Source organism: Macrobrachium nipponense, chromosome 8, assembly GCF_015104395.2.
Source record: "Macrobrachium nipponense isolate FS-2020 chromosome 8, ASM1510439v2, whole genome shotgun sequence".
NCBI lineage: Eukaryota > Metazoa > Arthropoda > Malacostraca > Decapoda > Palaemonidae > Macrobrachium > Macrobrachium nipponense.
Window position 1 is genome coordinate 66,680,741 of NC_087203.1, and position 19,848 is coordinate 66,700,588.

Sequence of the window (19,848 nt, forward strand, 5' to 3'; positions counted from 1 at the left end):
CACCTGTTACGAAGGGAGGAACGTCATGTTGGAAGACATACGATGGAAATGGAAGTGCAGGGTAGAAGGAAGAAGGGAAGACCATGAAAGAGATGGCGTGATTGTGTAGGGGAAGATATGGAATTGAAAGGTATAAATGAGAACGAGGCACAGGACAGAAATCGATGGAGACAACTCATTCGCAATGGCGACCCCATATAAAAATCAGTTTAAGCTAGGAAGAAGATTCTCATATTGTATTATAAGATACTACTAACATAGCGGTCAGTGTTATGGTTTGGAAATCAGCTGATGGCAAATACAAGTTTGTTTCACCATATTTAACTCAATTCGGAGCAAATTTTCTTGCCTCTAGGTAGCATAAACAAATATCTAGATAGTACATACTTTACTTATGTGGGACAAGGGAATTTTTCGTTATATGACGAGTTTTTAAGTCGAAATATGACTTGAATACGACTCTTGATTGTGAACTAAATTATTTTTTTCGTTAACAGATTATGTTGGCGGCATTTTTATTGAGTAAAACAATTACATGATTCCGATCTCTATTTTCACAATATTTTAACTTTTATCGGCATGAAAACAATAGTAAAATGTGTTCTTCAAGCCCATTTGTTTCGATTAAAATGATTATCTTAAAATTTTATCTACCGTTGTATTTGATGGCATAAGTTTACGGGAGTGTTATCCTTGTTGCCGATGCACGATAAAAGTCATTGGCAGCTTGAACAGTTTTCTCAGCTTCCGCTACTACTTATTTTAAATTTAATGTATATTTTTTTGTTGATCTTTGATATAGCTATAGTGAATAAAGTTATTACATAAAAATATCTCAGTCCTATTGTACATAACGTCATTTACAACATAACTACAGTAATTGTTTACTATCGTTTGATGTTTGAAATGCAAGCCAAACAGATGTTGTTGTTATTCAATTTGGTTGTACCTAGCAAAAAAGTTGTTTCTCGTTCGGTTGTTCATGGTTGTACAATTTACGCAACGAGTATAATGTTAAAACAATACTTTCATCATTCTCTTTTGCTGTTTTTGAACTTATTTAACTAGAAGATGAGATTAAGTTTGCTATTGTAGTCTGGTCTCTCATAAAATCGAGTATCGTAAGACAAATTATCGTAACTTGAACACTATACTTAGGAAAAATCCAGGTTACGAAAGCAAAGACGAAGATTTTTTTGCTTCTGTGTACGAAAATAATTCAGGTTGCGAAAGGGTAAAGTCCGAGATTCGGCGGGGGCCACCGAGAACAATTTTGAAACTCGCGTGCCGCCAACTGAGTAGACTTGCCACCATCCTCCGCGCTCCCATTGGTTCCCGATGCTAGTCACCACCGTAAGATCCTGCTCTCCTATTGGTCAGTATCTGTCCCATCATCCCTCTACGTAAAGGCGTCCTTCGATCACTTCGTCGCATCAGCGTTATCGTACGCACGTGGAATTCGTTCGCTCACATAGATTTCGTTTGTTAACGTAAATTCGTGTCAGTGATTTCGCTTTCTTCGTAGTAAGTTACTTTATCGTGTTTTGTGTGAACTTAATTAACTTATGTTATTAGCCATGGTTCCCAATTAACTTATGTTATTAGCCATGGGTCCCAAGAATGTTGCTGAAGTTCACGGAAAGAAGAGGATTCTTTCTATGGAGACAAAGAGGGAGATAATTAAAAAGTATGAAGCTGGCATGCGGTTGAGTGTGATTGCTAAGGAATACGGCCGAAATCTGTCGATGATAGGCACCATCCTTAAGGGGGCCGGCCGGAACCCCTATATACAGTGGACCCCCCGTATTCGCGTTCTCCGGATTCGCGGACTCACACATTCGCGGATTTCTCTCGGGAACGTTTCCCCGCATTATTCGCGGAAAATTTGCGCATTCGCGGTATTTTTCTATGAGAAATATCCACAAATTCCTGGTTTTTGTTATCAATTTCATCATAAAATGCACTTTTTGTGATAAAACTATTAAAAAAACCAAGTATGAAAAGTTTTAGTGGTTTTTCTTAAGTTTTAACTAACAAAATAGGCTGTTTTTAACGTTTTTATAGGGGTTCCAAACATTCACTGATTCTAACTATTCGCGGGGGGTCTGGTACGCATCCCCCGCGAATACGTGGGGACCACTGTATGGTGGTATAGGGTGAAAAATGCAAAGTCATGAAAAAATTCATGGAGCTTCATATGGCAATTGAGAAGACAAGAAAAACTCTCGCCTAACATCAGACGAAGAAAAAATCGCTCAAGTATTATTGCAGAATATCATAATATACGTAGTTATGAAGAGAGAGGGGAGGGTTGCCTAGTACGCCCCCTTCTTTTGCCGACAGCACACGTCCACACTGTGCCCAAGGCTACGATCTTTGTGCAAAGAGATCTTTATTTATGATAAATAACATAGTTATGGTTTTTTAATACCCAAAATGGAATATGCAATTCATAATAATCATGATTTATTAAATTGTCTTTGTAAAAAGAGAGTACACCTTCGAGTTTCACCTCTGACATTCTCTTACATTTACATTTGTTTATCTTTGTTTTGGCAAGAATGTCATCATGCCAAAGAGGAAAATACAAGGAAAACATTTCGCTAACATACAGAAGAAAATTCGCTGTAATTAGCCGAGTTAGTGAAGGGGAGAGAGGGGGTTACGTAGGAAAGAGTGCCCCATCTTGCCTCAAGCAGTGCCCCAGGCTACGATATATGAGCAAAGGGATCATCATTTATGATTAAATTATGATAAATAAAATAGTTTTGGTTTATTAATACACAAAAAAGAAATATACATTCATAATAATCATTATTTATTAACATTGTCTTTATAGAAATACGAAGGAAAACTTTGAACGCCCGTATCTCAAAACTATACTTATTGACCTTCAAAATCTATCTCCTCACTTAGTTTTAAAGCTATAACATTGGAATTTGGTATATAACTCAGAAAGACATTATAGAACAATCAAATAGAGCCCTTTTTCCCATTTTTTTTCGTCTTTTTTTTTATAAATTTTTTTCTCGTGATTTATAGGGTTTATTTTTTTACCATATTGAAAAATTCATATCTAGCAAAAAAATTACTTTTAGAAAAAAAACTCTCCATTTGATTGGAGGTCGACATCAGGTCTATATATGGTAGTAATCCCATGTCTTAATATTGAATATCAAGGGAGGAGATAGAATTTGAAAAATGGTTATTTTCGGGATAAATTGCCCTGGCGTAACAAAACCGAAGGTCAGAGGCGAAATTAATAGCGGTTTGGAGATGTCCCAAGTCACCTTATTAAGTGGTATGAATGTCAAAGTCCTGTCGTTAAAAAACGGCATTAGCCGGCCCCCTTAAGCAGAGGGAAGCCATCAAAGGGGACATCAATGGCAACCCCAGACTTCAAGGCTTCTTGGGGGTGGTTTGATAAATTCCGTAAATGGACTGGCATCCATTCGGTGGTGCGGCATGGGGAGGCTGCCAGCTCGGACACGAAAGCAGCCGAAGCCTTTATTAAGACGTTCAACGAGATGACGATCAAGGAAGGCTACAGTTCTCAGCAAGTCTTCAACTGTGATGAGACTGGCCTTTTTTGGAAAAAAAATGCCTCATCGGACGTACATCACGGAGGAAGAGAAGAAGCTACCCAGGCATAAGCCTATGAAAGACAGGCTTACGCTCGCACTTTGTTCCAATACCAGTGGGGATTGTAAGGTGAAGACCCTACTTGTCTATCATTCCGAGACTTTTCGAGCCTTCAAGGCCCACAAAGTGTTAAAGAGAAGCATCCGGTGATGTGGAGGGTTAGTACGAAAGCCTGGGTAATGAGACTTTTGTTCACCGAGTGGGTAAATCTGTGTTTCAGCCCGACAGTGAAGAAATTCTTGGAAGAGAAGCGCCTCCCTCTGAAATGTTTGCTGTTGTTGGACAATGCCCCTGCTCACCCTCCTGGCCTCGAGGAAGATATCCTAGCGAAGTATTCTTTTATCAAGGTTCTTTATCTTCCGCCTAACACCACCCCTCTCCTCCAGCCCATGGACCAGCAAGTGATATCGAACTTCAAGAAACTGTATACAAAACATCTTTTCAAGAGATGTTTTGACATCACCGATACCACAAACCTCACCTTACGTAAATTTTGGAAGGAGCATTTCAATGTCGTGATATGCATCCGACTCATCGATCAAGCTTGGCAGGAGATTTCGAGGTGAGCCTTGAATCTTCGTGGAGGAAACTTTGGTCTAATACCATATCCGCCCAAGACTTCAAGGGATTCAACATGGGCGAAGCTGATGCAGATTTAGAAACAGTTGACTTTCCTGAAACTGTTTTGCAACCAGAACTTGACGAGATCGATGCGCTCGGCAAGTCCATGGGGCTGGTCGTCAACAAGGATGAAATCAATGACCTTCTCGAGGAGCACCAAGAGGAGCTTACGACGGATGACCTGAAGGAGTTGGAGGCCATGCAACATAACGTCGTTCAAGAAGAGTTCTCTAGCAGCGGCCAGGAGGAGGAAGGAGGAACCTATGACAACGGCAGAAATTAAGGATGCTCTAGCTGCTTTTCATAAAGTGCAATCATTTGTAAAAAAGACACACCCCGAAAAGGCTTACACAGGTCGTATGCTTGCGCAGTTCTTCCTTGGATAGTTATTTTTTAAAGAGGCCTTTAGTAGAATGCAACAGAAAATTGAAGGTGGTGAAGAAATTGAAATCTTGTTAAAATATATATATATATATATATATATATATATATATATATATATATATATATATATATATGTATATATATATATATATATATATATATATATATATATATATATATATATATATATATATATATATATATATATATATTATATATATATATATATATATATATATATATATATATATATATATATATACAGGGTGGGCCAAAAGTAGCCTCACAGTTACTTCATGAACTGTTTCTCATTCAAAGTACTCTTCAATAGAAAATTAATACTGTGCCATTAATACATGCTACCTATTTTTATCCTTTTCATGTCACTCATTCTTAAATATGCCACTTATTCATGTCTGAAAAATTTTATGCATTTAATAAATTATTTTTTATTCTGTTTTAACTGTGAGGCTACTTTTGGCCCACCCTGTATATATATATATATATATATATATATATATATATATATATATATATATATATATATATATATATATATATATATAAAGTATTAAAAAAGTAAAAAATCAGAAAAAGGCAAAAAAAAAAATTTAATTTTAAGTTTTTTGTGAAGTTAAATGTGAACGTTTTCTGCCATTTGTTAATGTATTTCGTAAAGTTTAGTGTTAATGTTTTCTGCCATTTTTTTATGTTTCGTAAAGTTAAGTGTTCATGTTTTCTGCCATTTGGCCTCTTCCTCTGTATATCTTTACATATGTACTCTTTTTATTATGTTTTCATACAATATTTGTTATTTAGAAATGTATTTTCATTATTTAATAATATGAAACACAAAAATATGGGGTGGCATTTTGAGGGTTGGAACGGATTAAGGGCAATTTATGTATTTTCAATGGGGAAAATTGATTTGATGTGCGAGCAAATTGAGCTACGAGCTCGGCCACAGAACGAATTAAACTCATAGGTCAAGGTACCACTGTATTTAAAGACAATTTCTGGGCTCAGCCTGTGTCGCTCCGTGAAATGCTTCCTTTAGTGTTCATTTCTAAGGTAAAGTATTGCTATAATTACCAGAGAAAAACTAAAATAGTAATGCCAGAGTAAACTGGCTCGCTCACCTTCAATGAAGGTGTCGGTATGGTATCTGGGGCGAGTGGAAACCACTACCAGAGGTCCCTTGCCATTTAGACTCTCCCTTCCTCAATATCCCTCGTCTACAGAGGAGCCGATCCAAGGCCCCATTACCCGCTACTACTACAACTAGCGCCTTTGTTTTCATTCCTTTTGATAGCATCGTTCACACCACACGCGTTTTTTCCTTTTGCTGTGTTTTTTCGTCTGGATTTATCCACTTTGTTCATCATCATGGAATGTCAAGCTTCAGCATCCAAGTTAAGTACTGCGTTTAATGTTTGAGATAATTTTGAGATGGTTTTTGGCATATTAAGCCAAATTATCTTAGGTTATATGTATGAGCGGTAACGCATGTGGGTCGGAACCAAACTTGGTTGTAAGTAGGATAGTACTTGTATACTGTAATATACACTATGATACTAGGTTAAGTCTATCTCTATTGTTAAGTATTAATAATAACCCTTCTTACAGGGAGCGCAGGCAGTCTGGGAAGCTGCCTTATCCACCCTGAAGGCATGGGTTGGCGGATTTGGACGGAACTCCGCCAAGGGTCAACCCTACATCCTGTCCCAGGACATGGCCACCCTTATCTTTCCAGGGGTGAAGAAGGGATCCGTGGTGGATCCTGAAGTGGCCGCTCCGCTGATCACCAGGATTCAGGAAGTAGTCGCACTCCCTACGGAGGATGGCATCTCAGGGGAAGTCGTGGAGAACGTGGCAGCCCTCGACCTGGACCGCGAGCCCATGGCTATCGATGTCATGGGCAATGGTAAGAATGGTAGCGAGGCAGGTTTGGTAGGCGCTCAAGGGTTGTCCTTGAGTCCATCTTTGGCTTCTCCTTCCACTTCTACTTCCTTCCAGGGGTTCGCTGATAGACTTCAGTCGGTCAGACCGAAGTCTTCATCGGCAGTCTCTAAAGTTTAAAGCAAAACGGACTTCAAGTCTGAGCAAAAGTCCCTGCCGAAGAGGTCAGGAGCCAAGCTTGTCACTATGCTGCCGGCTCGCTCGTAACCCCGGGGCAGTCAAGCCAAAGGTCACTCCCCCACCAAAGGGCTCGAGGACCAAGGTTCCTAAAGAGAAGGCTCAGCCTTCCTCCTTTGACCCTGATGCTTTCTCGGATAGCATCATGCAGCGTATGGTCAACATGGTTGGGGACTTTGTCCAGTCCAAGTTCCAAGAAATGTTTGCCCAGCTGTCAAATACACTGGAAGCATCGGGACAAACTATCCAATCCTTGTCGGAGAGGATAGTAGCCCAGGAGAACATGATGTCTGGTCTCCGAGATAGTATGACAGCACGACAAGCACAGTCCGGCCAGGCAACTCATGCATTGCTGACGCCGGACTCGTCCAATCTCCCTCCATTTAAACCAAACAACCCATGGAGGGTAGCAGCACATGCTCTGTTCGCAGAGGGTATGCTGACTATTGAGGGTTGTGGAACTCGAAGGCTAGAGGACTTCGAGTTCTATCCTGAGGGACTCCAGCCCCCTTTCATTGGCTTTGCCTGTTTAACGGATGCCGCCATGAGCAGGGAGGATAAAGTCCCGAAGGAAACAGTAATCCTCCCCCGGGACCAAGCCCAATAAGCTTGGCGCCGGAACCTAGATGAATGGGAATGTGTAAACACAAAAGTTACTGCATTCAAGAGCCCGTTTACAATTTTCACTGTAAACGAGGGCACTCCGTTGCCATTCATCTCCAAAGTGACAGAGGCAACAGTCCAGGCAGTCCTGAAAGACGAGCCTATGCCTCAGCTCCGGGAGACGGATCCGACTTCCCTTCTGCTCCCTGGATCAGCTGAGTACTACTCGGATGTTCCTGCCACCTTCTCAGTGGGCAAACTAAAGCCGGACTGCGGTAACATGCTGTTCAGCGAGAGGTTGCCTAGACTATCAGAAGCCCTGATTTAAGCTGAATACGACGCTAGGATGAGGCTCAGCAGGTCCCTCAGTTCGTTGTCGATGACTGAGATGGCGTCTCTTATCTACGGACAAGAGACGCTATTTAAAATCATGGCCAAGTCACTACTGCATACAATGCAATGTGACTTGTATGATTTCATAGTAGCTCGGCGTAACTGTTGGAAGCATGTTCTGGCGGAAGCCACTATCCGCCATGAACCGAACAAGCTGATCGCCTCATCCATATGGGGCACGGACCTCTTCCTCGCCTCTGCTGTGAACGAGGTTCTGTTCGAAGCGTCTAGGGTTAACCAGAGCCTGAAGATTCTTTGGGGACTCTTGTCCAAACGCAAACCCGAGTCCATTGGATCGAATCCCAAATCGAAGAAGAGACCTAGGAAGTTCTAGCCCTTCCAGGCTCCCAGTACCCCAAGTACCGCAACCGTCGACATCAAAGCACAGCCGCAACAGCAGTTTGTGCTTTTAACCCAACCGGCACAATCTCAGGCTTCGACCTCCTTTGCAGTTTCTCCGGCCTTTAATGCAACCTATGAATCACAGTCATTTCAAGCATTCAATAGGTTCGCTAGAGACAGCCGAGCTAGGGGTCCCTCCCATCACCGGGGCACCGGAAGAGCCACCATCCGGGGCAAAGGCTTCCGGGGAGCACGAGGTGGCCATCCATCAGCAAATCAGTGAGAATCCCCAGGTAGGAGGGAGGCTGTACCTCTACCGACATCGGTGGGGGTTCAGCAACTGGGCACAGAACATTGTGACCAAAGGTCTGGGGTGGGGTTGGCTTCAAGGTCCTCCTCCATCCAACACCTTTTACCAAAAACCAACAGCGGAATTGGTAGAGTATACCCAAGAACTTCTTCAAAAGAGGGTAGTATCAAGAGTCAGAAACTTAAAGTTTCAAGGGTGCTTGTTCAGCGTGCCAAAGAAAGACTCAAACAAATTAAGAATAATTCTAGACTTGTCCCATCTGAACTCATTCATTCATTGCGACAAGTTTCGAATGCTGACCGTTTCACAGGTGCGGACCTTACTTCCCCGTGGGGCCGTCACCACCCCTATAGATCTTACAGATGCCTACTATCATGTCCCAATAGCAAGACACTTCCGCCCATTCCTAGGCTTCAAACTAGGAAAGAAGGCTTACTCCTTCAGAGTAATGCCATTCGGGCTCAACATAGAGCCCAAAATTTTCACCAAGTTGGCGGAAACAGTAGTCCAGGAGTTGAGAACTCAGGGAATAATGTTAGTAGCCTATCTGGACGATTGGCTTGTATGGGCCACAAGTATCGAAGAATGTCACAAGGCGACGGTCAAGGTAATTCAGTTTCTGGAACATTTAGGGTTCCAGATAAACAGAACCAAGTCCCGGCTAACGCCGGAGTCACGCTTCCAGTGGCTAGGAACAGTGGGACTTAAACTCTCATACTCTATCAATTCCGCCGTTAAAGAGAAGAGAAATAGCTAAGGCCACAAGGCAATTTCTCAAAAACAAACAGACGTCCCGGAGGAACCAGGAAAGAATCCTAGGTTCACTCCAATTTGTATCAGTGACGGACGTTCTATTGAAAGCCAAACTAAAGGATATAAACCGGGTTTGGCACTCGAAAGCAAACCGAAAATCCTGGGACAAGTTGGCTCCCATTCCGGCGATCTTACGCAAGAGGCTCCACCCTTGGATGGAAATCAAGAATCTGTCAAAGACAATACCCTTGCAATTTCCTCCGCCGGCTCTAGTGGTCCACACAGACGCTTCAGTAAGCGGCTGGGGCGGTTACTCACAGTACAAAAAGGTACAGGGAACCTGGTCTCTAACATTCTGCCAGCTACATATCAATGTACTGGAAGCTATGGCAGTGTTTCTTACCCTGAAAAGGCTACGACCTGCCAAGAAGTCTCATATCAAGTTGGTATTGGACAGTGCGGTAGTACACTGCATAAACAGGGGTGGCTCCAAATCGAGCCACGTGAACCATGTCATGATAGCCATATTTGCAATAGCAGACAAGAACAAATGGCACCTGTCAGCCACTCACCTAGCAGGAGTGAGGAACGTGGTGGCGGATGCCCTATCACGATCCGTTCCGCTAGAATCGGAGTGGACATTGGACAAGGAGTCATTCAGATGGATCTGTCAACAGGTACCAGGACATCAGGTGGATCTCTTTGCCACAGAGTCAAACCACAGACTTCCTTGTTATGTGGCTCCCAACCTGGACCCTCTGGCTTACGCCACGGACGCTATGGCTATAGATTGGAATGTATGGAAGAGAATTTATCTTTTTCCTCCAGTGAATCTACTCCTGAAAATCCTGAACAAGCTCAGGACGTTCAAGGGTCACATTGCACTAGTAGCCCCCAATTGGCCCATGAGCAATTGGTTCCCTCTACTATTGGAATTAGGACTCCGGCCTCAACGGATTCCCAATCCCAAACTGACGCAGTTGGTTCAAACGCTGATTGTGTCCACTTCCTCAGGAATTCAGAAAGCCCTAACTTTATGGACTTCGTGAAGTTTGCAGCTCAGAAAGATGCCAACATCGATCCTCAGAACATCCTGTTCTTAGAATCTGACAAACGAGAATCGACCTTGCGTCAATATGACTCAGCAGTTAAGAAACTAGCTTTATTTTTAAAGGACTCAAATGCACAAACCATGGCCACAAATCTGGCCATAACCTTTTTCAGAACCTTGTTCGAAAAAGGTTTAGCAGCTAGTACAATTACTACTACCAAATCAGCACTTAAGAAGATCTTCCAATTTGGTTTCAATATAGATCTAACAGATTCGTACTTTTCATCCATTCCAAGAGCTTGTGCAAGACTTAGACCAACGGAGAGACCCAGGACGGTCTCATGGTTTTTAAACGATGTCCTTAAATTGGCTTCTGACACTAATAATGACTCATGTAATTATATAACCCTCTTAAGGAAAACATTATTCCTAATAAGTTTAGCCTCAGGTGCCAGAATTTCTGAACTGTCGGCCCTATCTAGGGAATCAGATCATATTGAATTTCTCCCTACAGGAGAACTACTACTCTCACCAGATCGTCAATTTCTAGCTAAAAATGAGGACCCACAAGATAGATGGGCTCCATGGAAGATTGTCCCACTTCCCCAGGACCCATCTCTATGTCCAGTTAATTCCCTAAGAGCATATTTAAGCAGGACTGCCCTGATATCTTCAGGCCCCTTGTTCATTAGGGAAAAAGGTGGCACTATTTCCCTAAAAGGGATTAGACAACAAATTTTGTATTTCATAAAACAAGCTAACCCGGAATCTTTTCCAAGGGCACATGATGTTAGGGCAGTAGCCACCTCCATTAATTATTTTCAACATATGAATTTTGACGATCTTAAGAAGTACACAGGCTAGAAATCTCCGACAGTATTGAAGCGCCACTACTTGAAGTCTTTAGAGGCCCTTAAATTTCCACCAGTGGCAGCCGGAAACACAGTTTCCCCTAACACTGCATAATTAATAATAAGTAGTTACATAGCCTATGTCTCTCTTGCATCTCTCTCTCTCCTACCTGCCTCGCTAGCATTCTTGCCATAGCTCGATCGTTACCGGGTATACTTTACCTTGGATGGCACTTTCTGTATATTGATGATTTGTACTGTATATAGTTGTATCTGGGTCTATTTTCCCTTGTAATTTTGTTAACTGGTGTGTGTTATTTGAACCATTGTGGGTTATCTAACCCGTCTGTGTAGATAAGTTAGTTTTAAGTATCATTGAAACTCTCAATTACTTATATTTTATTGTTTATTGTAATAATTAATTACCTACATTATAATATTTAACTAATCGAGTTTTAATTTACCTGTAATTATTGATTATCTACACTTTTCTTCCAAGCTGGTAGGGCCAATTCTCTGGCACTATTTCACGAAGGACAGGCTGAGCCCAGAAAAGGGATTTTGACTAAGGAAAAATCTATATCTGGGCAAGGACCTGTGTCGCCCAGTGAAATCCCACCCCACTTTTCTTCCACACCCTATTTGGCCCAGCTTGGGTACTATCTACAGGAATGAAAACAAAGGCGCTAGTTGTTGTAGTAGCGGGTAGCGGGGCCTTGGATCGGCTCCTCTGTAGACGAGGGATATTGAGGAAGGGAGAGTCTAAATGGCAAGGGACCTCTGGTAGTGGTTTCCACTCGCCCCAGATACCATACCGACACCTTTATTAAAGGTGAGCGAGCCAGTTTACTCTGGCATTACTATTTTGTTTTTCTCTGGTAATTATAGCAATATTTTACCTTAGAAATTAACACTAAAGGAAGCATTTCACTGGGCGACACAGGTCCTTGCCCAGAAATAGATTTTTCCTTCGTCAAAATCCCTTTATTTTTCCCAGAGACTGCAAATATCCAGATTTTGATAATCTGAATAAAATAAAGTAAGGATTCATCTTGCTCAAAGGCTGTGAATGCATTCTAGACCCTGACCATGGATGACAGGTGCCTTCCTATTGGACTGGTTCACCCTAGATGTTGATATTTTATCCCCTCATTCAACTTTATAAAAGAGTGCTGAACAAGCTCCAATCTCATCATGACTAGTAGCTTCATATTGGGTGCAAAAATGAGTGGTTTCCTGACCCACTAGCCCTATTAGTGGACTACCCAAGACTACTGCCCGCCATGCCAGAGCTGCTTAGACAGCTCCATATCTGGAGGTTTCACCAAACCCTGTTCACTCTGGCCCTGGCAAGTTTTTGACTGTTGCCAAACTCCTTCGTTTTAAGGGGATTTTTCACCAGCTGCGTCTCAAGCGATTGAAAGTAGCAGACGACTATTTTCCAACAAAGGATATCAAGCGAAGTGGTCAATCTTTAGGTTGTGGAGTAGAAGAAATGACATTTTTTTAAACAACTCTAACACAAATAACAGATTTCCTCCTTGATCTGAGAGGGGCTGGTAGTTGTTAACAATTAAGGGCTATAGATCTATGCTGAGTTCTGTGTTTTGGGCACAGAGGCCTAGATATTTTGCAAAGCAGGACATGTCAAACCTCATTAGATCTTTTAAATGCAGTTAACCTAAGACAGAACAACTGGTTTCCTGGAGATTGGATGTACATAGTCCTCAAGTGGCTTTCAGGACTATGATTTGAACCTCTGCACTTGGCAGCCATAAGAACTTAACCAAGAAAAACCTGTTTCTCTTGGCTCTTGCGACAGCAAAGAGGATTATTGAAATCCATGTCCTAGATAAAAGGGTATGTTTTTTTGCAAGATGTGGTGTGCTCTCTTACGTTAGGTTTCCTAACAAAAATGAGTTATATATCTGACTTTGTATGTGCAGAAAAAGATAAAAGATCTTTATGTCCTGTGAGACCTCTTAGGTATTACCTCCTCAGGACTGAAAAGATCAGGGAACCTACGAGCAACTTGGGTGCTCAGTCAAGAATCCCTCGAGACCTCCATCAACAAGCTCTATCTTGTTTATTAGAGACCGTATTGATGAAGCACATTTACAAGTGGGAATAAATAGTACCCAACTTGAAAATCAAGGCTCATAACTTGTTTCTGGTCAGTATCTTGCAAACAACTTAATGGAGATGTATATCAGTTTTTGCAATGCACTTTTTAAAGAATCAAAACTGTTTACAACAATTGTATAACACTTGGACCTTTGTCAGTAGCAGGTTCTATTGTAAGGGAGGATGTGTGAAGAAACATTTGATCCTCTTAATTATACAACTGAGTAACCTTGGGTAATTTCGGGACTGTTTACTTGTTCTTTTTTATTAAGGGGATAGTATTATGTTGGGTGAATAGCTTTTTTAATCTTTGATTGATACAGTAACGTCCTCAGCTGGGAAGTTTTCTGCATTTGTAGGGGTCTCACAGTCACACCATTACACCTCTAAAAGGGTTGAGAAGATCGCTCATTAGAGGCAATACCTACTTTAACCCTTAAACGCCGAGCGGATATTTACCAAAGTGTCTGTCGTATGCCGGCGGCATTTGGGAGTTAGTGCCGAAGCAGAAATTTTTTTTTTTTTTTAAATCACAGAACGCTTAGTTTTTAAGATTAAGAGTTCATTTGTAGCTCCTTTTTTTGTCATTGCCTGAAGTTTAGTATGCAACCATCAAAAATGAAAAAATATCATTATCATATATAAATATTGGAATATATGACAGCGCAAAAATAATTTTCATATATAATTATATACAAATCATGCTGTGAGCAAAATGGTTAAAGCTAATGAGTTAATTTTTTTCGTTGTATTGTACACTAAATTGCGATGATTTTGGTATATAACAAATTGTAAAATGATCAAAGCAACACAGATAAAATATGATCACAAAATGATGCATGAATTCGTAGCGCGAGGACGTAAAAAAAAGGTTTTTTAATTCACCATAAATCGAAATATTGAGCTAGAGACTTCCCGTTTGATGCAAAATGAAGGTAATTGATTGAATATTACTAGACTGTAAGTGTTTTAGCTTACAATTGCAGTTTTGACCATTTCGGTCGAGTTAAAGTTGGCTGAAGGTAAAATTTTTTCTATTGTGATTTATATGAAAATATTTTAAAACTGATAAAAGCTACAACCATGAGTTATGTTTTGTTGTATTCTACATGAAATTGTGCACATGATTTAAAATTTCTCGCAAACTAGGCCTATAATTATTTTTCCGCGAATATTTAACAAAACTTTTTGTAGTCGACATACCGTACATCCACTTACTTGATGTATAATACGTCCAGTAGGCATTTAAGGGTTAATCTTATTGATACAGTATTAATCAATATTAATATTTGAAAATTAGGAAGTCATTTTTGTATCATAAAAAAATCTATTTTGACATGAAAATAACATCAAAATACACTAATTAGTGATGATTTTTGTCGGAAAACCCAGTGAATAGGCTAATTCCCCGCAAATTGGGTATATATGATCCAGAGAGAAATTTGTGAATCCATAAGTCCACGAATCCAGAGAACGTGAATATTGGAGGGCCCACTGTATATCAGCATCAGTACTCTATTATCAGCGCCAATAACCAGAAATCGGTGCATATTTTCAGTGCTAGACAAGCCCCATAAAACTGGATTGCTGATAACCGAGGCCTCCGATTCCGGGGGACTGCTTGTACTAAATACAGTATGTACAGTTAGATAATTGAACAGATCAGTGGTAAGAAATTTAAAGGAACCTAGGTGCTTAGCCAATACAGGCAGCCCCTGATTATCAGCAAGGTTTCTGTCCCAACGCTTGATGATGAGTGAAAATCACCAGTAACTGAAAATCAGCAATTTTTGGCTCTTATCATGGTGGTAACTGGTTAATGGCACCTCTGTTAGGTATGTATTGGCATCAGTTCTCTATTATCAGCACCAATAGCCAGAAATCAGTGCATTTCAGCACCAAAAATCACAGGTTTAAGCAATTTTCAGTGCTAAACAATCGCCTTAAAACCGGACCGCCAATAACTAAGGCTGCTAATAACCGGGGACTGCCCATAATTTAATAAGCAAGTTAGCTATTGGGGACCTTTTCCTCCTAATATGCAAGACATTCTGTCATCCATATTCTTGCATAAAAGGAGAATGTTCTGCATGTTTTTCTGTTGGAATGAGTGCACCACATCAAAACAGGTTTTATAATAGAGATACAAATCATTACCTTGGAAAGCTTGTTCTGTCTCACTGCATACCAAATAATTAGTGCAGTATTAGTCTCTTGTAGCAAGTAATGGGTCATAGCAAGTCGGTAAACCCTTTTAGACAAGCTCACTTGCCTTTTATAGTGGTGAACTTGGTGATGATTGAACACTGGGGTTGGTTTAGCTATCTGGACTGATAGTATGAAATACTTATTGTGGTTTGCATGTGAAACACCAAAATTTTTAAAATATTGTTTAAATATTACAGTATACATTTTCAAATGCTTTAAAACATCATTATACTACATATTTTCTTTATTCTGCAGGTAAGAATATGGAAGGATTGGTATGCAAATTGTGCAGGAACTCTAGGACAGTGGAGCGAACTGGAGAGTTTTATTGAAAGAAGTTTCCTGAAAGATGATAGTGGGAACGTCAACTTGGAACGTGTGTGGCTCCTACCCCGGCCAGGATCTGTTGTTCTTCCCTCACTGATTAATTCAAAGTTGATGAGAATTCTTGATGGGTCAGATAATGATGGAAATCTTGTAGATTTTATCAATAATGCATTAGAAAATCCTAGTCACAGAGCATTAATTGAAGGTTCATTCCTTTTACAATTAAGTGTCCTTGCAATACACCAAGATAAGGGTGCACATGCCCAATCTTACCTAACTACTGCAATGGAAGCTATGCTACAAGCTCTTTCCCAGTATTCCATCATAACTCCGAAACCACTGAAGAATACGATAAGGCATGCTCAACTCCTTTCAGAATTGGAAGATTTTCTCAAGTGCTCTAAATATGGAATGTTTGGTTCTAATCATTCACGAATCAGACGAGTAATACTATCTTGGAAAAACCAAGAAGCTGATCCCAGTGATAATTCCTTCCTTATACAATATATGTCATCATACAGAGATTTGTATTTACATTGTCTGGGAAATCAGTCATCAGAAAATTTTGATCAAATAATCAGGGACGTTAAAATGACAACTTATCAGTCTGTTGTAAGAGCTGCTTTACAAAATGGTAATTACCACCTTGCTGATCGACATCTAAGAAAACTTAAATCTGTTTCTTTGGATAATAGTTCGTTGGCCCAGTTTTACTTCTTAATGACTGAAAATTCATTGCTGAGGGCCAGGTGTAACCCTGAAAAATGTCTTGACTACCTTTTTGATGCATGGTCAAAATATCTTGGGAAGGTCAGTGCCTCACCAATACTTGAGGAAGTTCCAGAGCTTGAAGTAACTTACCTTACCCTAGAAAGTTCACTCTCACTCCATATCTCAGAAGTCATTAGGGAAATGGGGGCTCAGTGGCACCATCAACAAAAATACATTGAAGTATTGGCCAGTAGATTTCCTGGCGCACAGGCTAGAGATAATCTACATGATGTGCTTTTGCAATCAGGTTTTAATTGCCTTGTCCAAGCTGCTTCTATTTGTGAAGATAAATTCTCAAGCTTTACACAGAATGCTACAAGGAAAATTAAAGATGCTTACATGAAATTATCTAGGTATTGTGAGGAATGTATAGAAATCTTTAAGGATAAAATGGATGTTTCAAAGTATTCAAGACATTTGATAATTGCTGTGTTGAAAGGTATGAAATTAGGAGACCAGGAAGCTCATTACCAATTTCCACGTCTTATTAGTATCTTGGAAGAAAACTCATCTCTTATAGAAACTTTCAAGTTACACTCAGGGGAGGTACCTGAATGGATGTTTTTATTGTGGCTAAGTCATATTCTTATTTATCTAGATAAAACTCCTGGGCCAGCATTACAACCAATTGTAGAAAAATTAGCTGCTGAATATCCACAGTCACTAGTTTATGCATTTAGAATTAGTAAGCAGCAGTATAATTATACCACAGCTGTAGGAAAAACAGCAGAAGTGATGTCCCAGAAAGTAGAATGTATATTAACAAGAAACTCACTATTCCAACAAATTCCTGATGCCCTATCATTAGTTATTGCTCCATACATTGTTTGCATGGATGCACTATCTAAGCTTCGGTCAGAGAAGAACAAGAGTAAGATTGAAGAACGGTTAAAGGACATAGAGGAAAGTCTTCTTAAAGTAAGTGTTCGATCAACTAAAGGACTCCCCATTGAGAAAGGAGAGGCATATATAAAGTTAGATAGACTGCGAAAAGCTTTAGCAGATAGCTTTGGAAACAGTTTTGGTCATAATTTCAAAAAAATCCAAGCAATGTCTCTCAAGCAGGTCCATGATCATCTTAATGCTATGTATAAGATATTCTTAGAACGAGGTAATAAAGACATACAAGCTTTACCAAGGCAGCTGAAATCTTATTCTCCATGGTTAGCAAGCTTTCAGTCCTCAAGGTACTCACATGTCATAGAAATACCTGGTCAATACTCAGGTCTTTCAAAACCTCTGCCTGAGTATCATGTAAAGATATCCAACTTTGATGAAAATATTTTGGTAATGCCATCTTTACGTGTACCCATGAGAATTGTGATCAGAGGAGATGATGAAAAAGACTATAAATTTCTAGTAAAATGGGGTGAAGATCTTCGCACTGATCAAAGGATGCAACAGGTATTTGGGCTTATGAATAAGATTTATGCATCATCATCACTTTGTGCAAACTTAACTTCAAGGCCTAGCCTAGATACATTCCAGGTAATACCTTTGTTGCTAAATACTGGACTCCTTCAGTGGGTGGAATCAACAAGACCAATGCAGGCATTCCTTGAGGATTCAGCCATAAAAAGTGAAAGGGATAATCTTGTTTTGGCTGAACGCAAGTTTAGAGTTGAGGAAAATTATAATCCTAACAATAAATCAAAAATGCAGAATGTGCTGAAAGTTTATGAAGAGGTTGTCAACTTGATACCTTGGGACCTCCTTCGTCGTGGCATTGTGGAACTTGCTTGTAACAGTGAGAGCTTCTTTTATCTGCGAAGTTCATTTGCAGTGAGTTATGCTACCCTGTGCATTTCGCATTGGATGGTAGGGATTGGTGATCGTCACTGTGGCAACTTTTTGATAAGTGTAAAAACTGGTAGAGTTGTAGGTATTGATTTTGGTCATCATTTTGAAACGTCTGCCCAAGTCATAGGGGTCCCAGAGTTAATGCCTTTCCGTTTGACACCTCAAATATGTAATGTTTTCCAACCAATGAGTGCATCAGGAACTTTGAGAGAAATTATGGTAGCAGCTTTGGGAGCTCTTCGTAACTCTCATCATTTGTTGATGGCTGTTTTAGAAGCATTTGTAAAAGAACCAACTGAAGACTGGAAGTACTTTGTAAAAATCCTAGAGGGAAGCACTGAGGATGATAAGATTGAATTATATTCACATGAACGAATTAGTATCCTTAAGGCGAAACTCAGTGGAGTTAATCCTTCATATGTTACTAAGTGGGCAATATATAAAAATAAAAACTTAAAAAGAGATCCTTCCATTCTGCCAATTTTGACCAACGTAATTCTTGGTGATAAGAGAGATTCTCTTCGATCTGATGTTGATAGAAATGACCTAAACCCACATGAACAAGTAGATATACTTTTAGATTTGGCTTGTGATCCCAATATATTAGGTCGTACATATTGTGGTTGGAGACCATATTATTAATTTGTCAATCATATAATGTTTATTACTGTATTAATGAAAGAGATTTCTTTTGTTTTTTTTCAAGTCCTGAACTGTAGGGAGAATTTTGTTGAATAAATACTAAATCTTCTTGTTTAAATTTTTATTTTTACACTAAAAATGTGCCTTGCACAATGTTTTTAAATTTTGCAGAGATTAATCCTTTTTTGTTTTCAAATCCATGACACTTATTGACTATGGTAGCATTTTTATTGACCTTTGTATGGACATACTGAAGGTAATATTCTTATTGATGGTAGAAGTTACATATTAACCCTTTCGCTGCCTGTTGTTAGTTGTAATTTTCAGAGCACAAAATTTTTTTTTAGACGCTGTCGTGTCCTTATTTTTTACTCTGTGTCTCTCGTTCTAGTCTTGTTGCTTTGGTAATAGATTGAACTTTCTCATATCGTCATCAAAGTCTCAAAAGACGTCGAGAAATGTCATTGCGTATCAGGTAAATGTAGCCGAACACGAAAAATTTTATGTTACGTCTTACAAAAAGATCTCTAGCACCAAGGTTATTTATTACACTTAACAGTTTTCATATTTTTTCATCGTATTCTAAAACTTTAGCTATACAATGATATATACAACTTTGTTTCTAAGCCCTTGGAAACGTATGCAAACCATCGACGAAACACACCTACTAAAGTCACATTTTTACTTTGTAGGCAAGCAAAAATTACGCATAGCAAAATATTTTTTTAGAGGGCTGTAGCTTCTACATTTTTTACGCTATATCGATCATTCTGGTCTTGTTTTGTTGGTAAAAGATTGAATTTTGTCACATTGTCATCAAAGGTGTAAAAAGATGCCAGGAAATGCCATGAGGTGTCAGGTAAATTTAGCGGAGCATGAAAAATTTTGGG

The 19,848-nt window shown here is 39.8% G+C and overlaps 1 protein-coding gene across 1 annotated transcript in view; it reads left to right on the plus strand.

Annotated features, from left to right (window-relative positions):
• The window catches only part of LOC135222815 (DNA-dependent protein kinase catalytic subunit-like), a 763,170-nt gene extending 744,103 nt beyond the window's left edge, over positions 1-19,067 (plus strand). The window contains exon 50 of the mRNA XM_064261121.1: positions 15,674-19,067. Within this exon, the coding sequence (XP_064117191.1) occupies positions 15,674-18,958 (3,285 nt within the window). The 3' untranslated portion in view covers positions 18,959-19,067. The remainder of the gene's footprint in view (positions 1-15,673) is intronic.
• Positions 19,068-19,848: the final 781 nt, after the last annotated feature.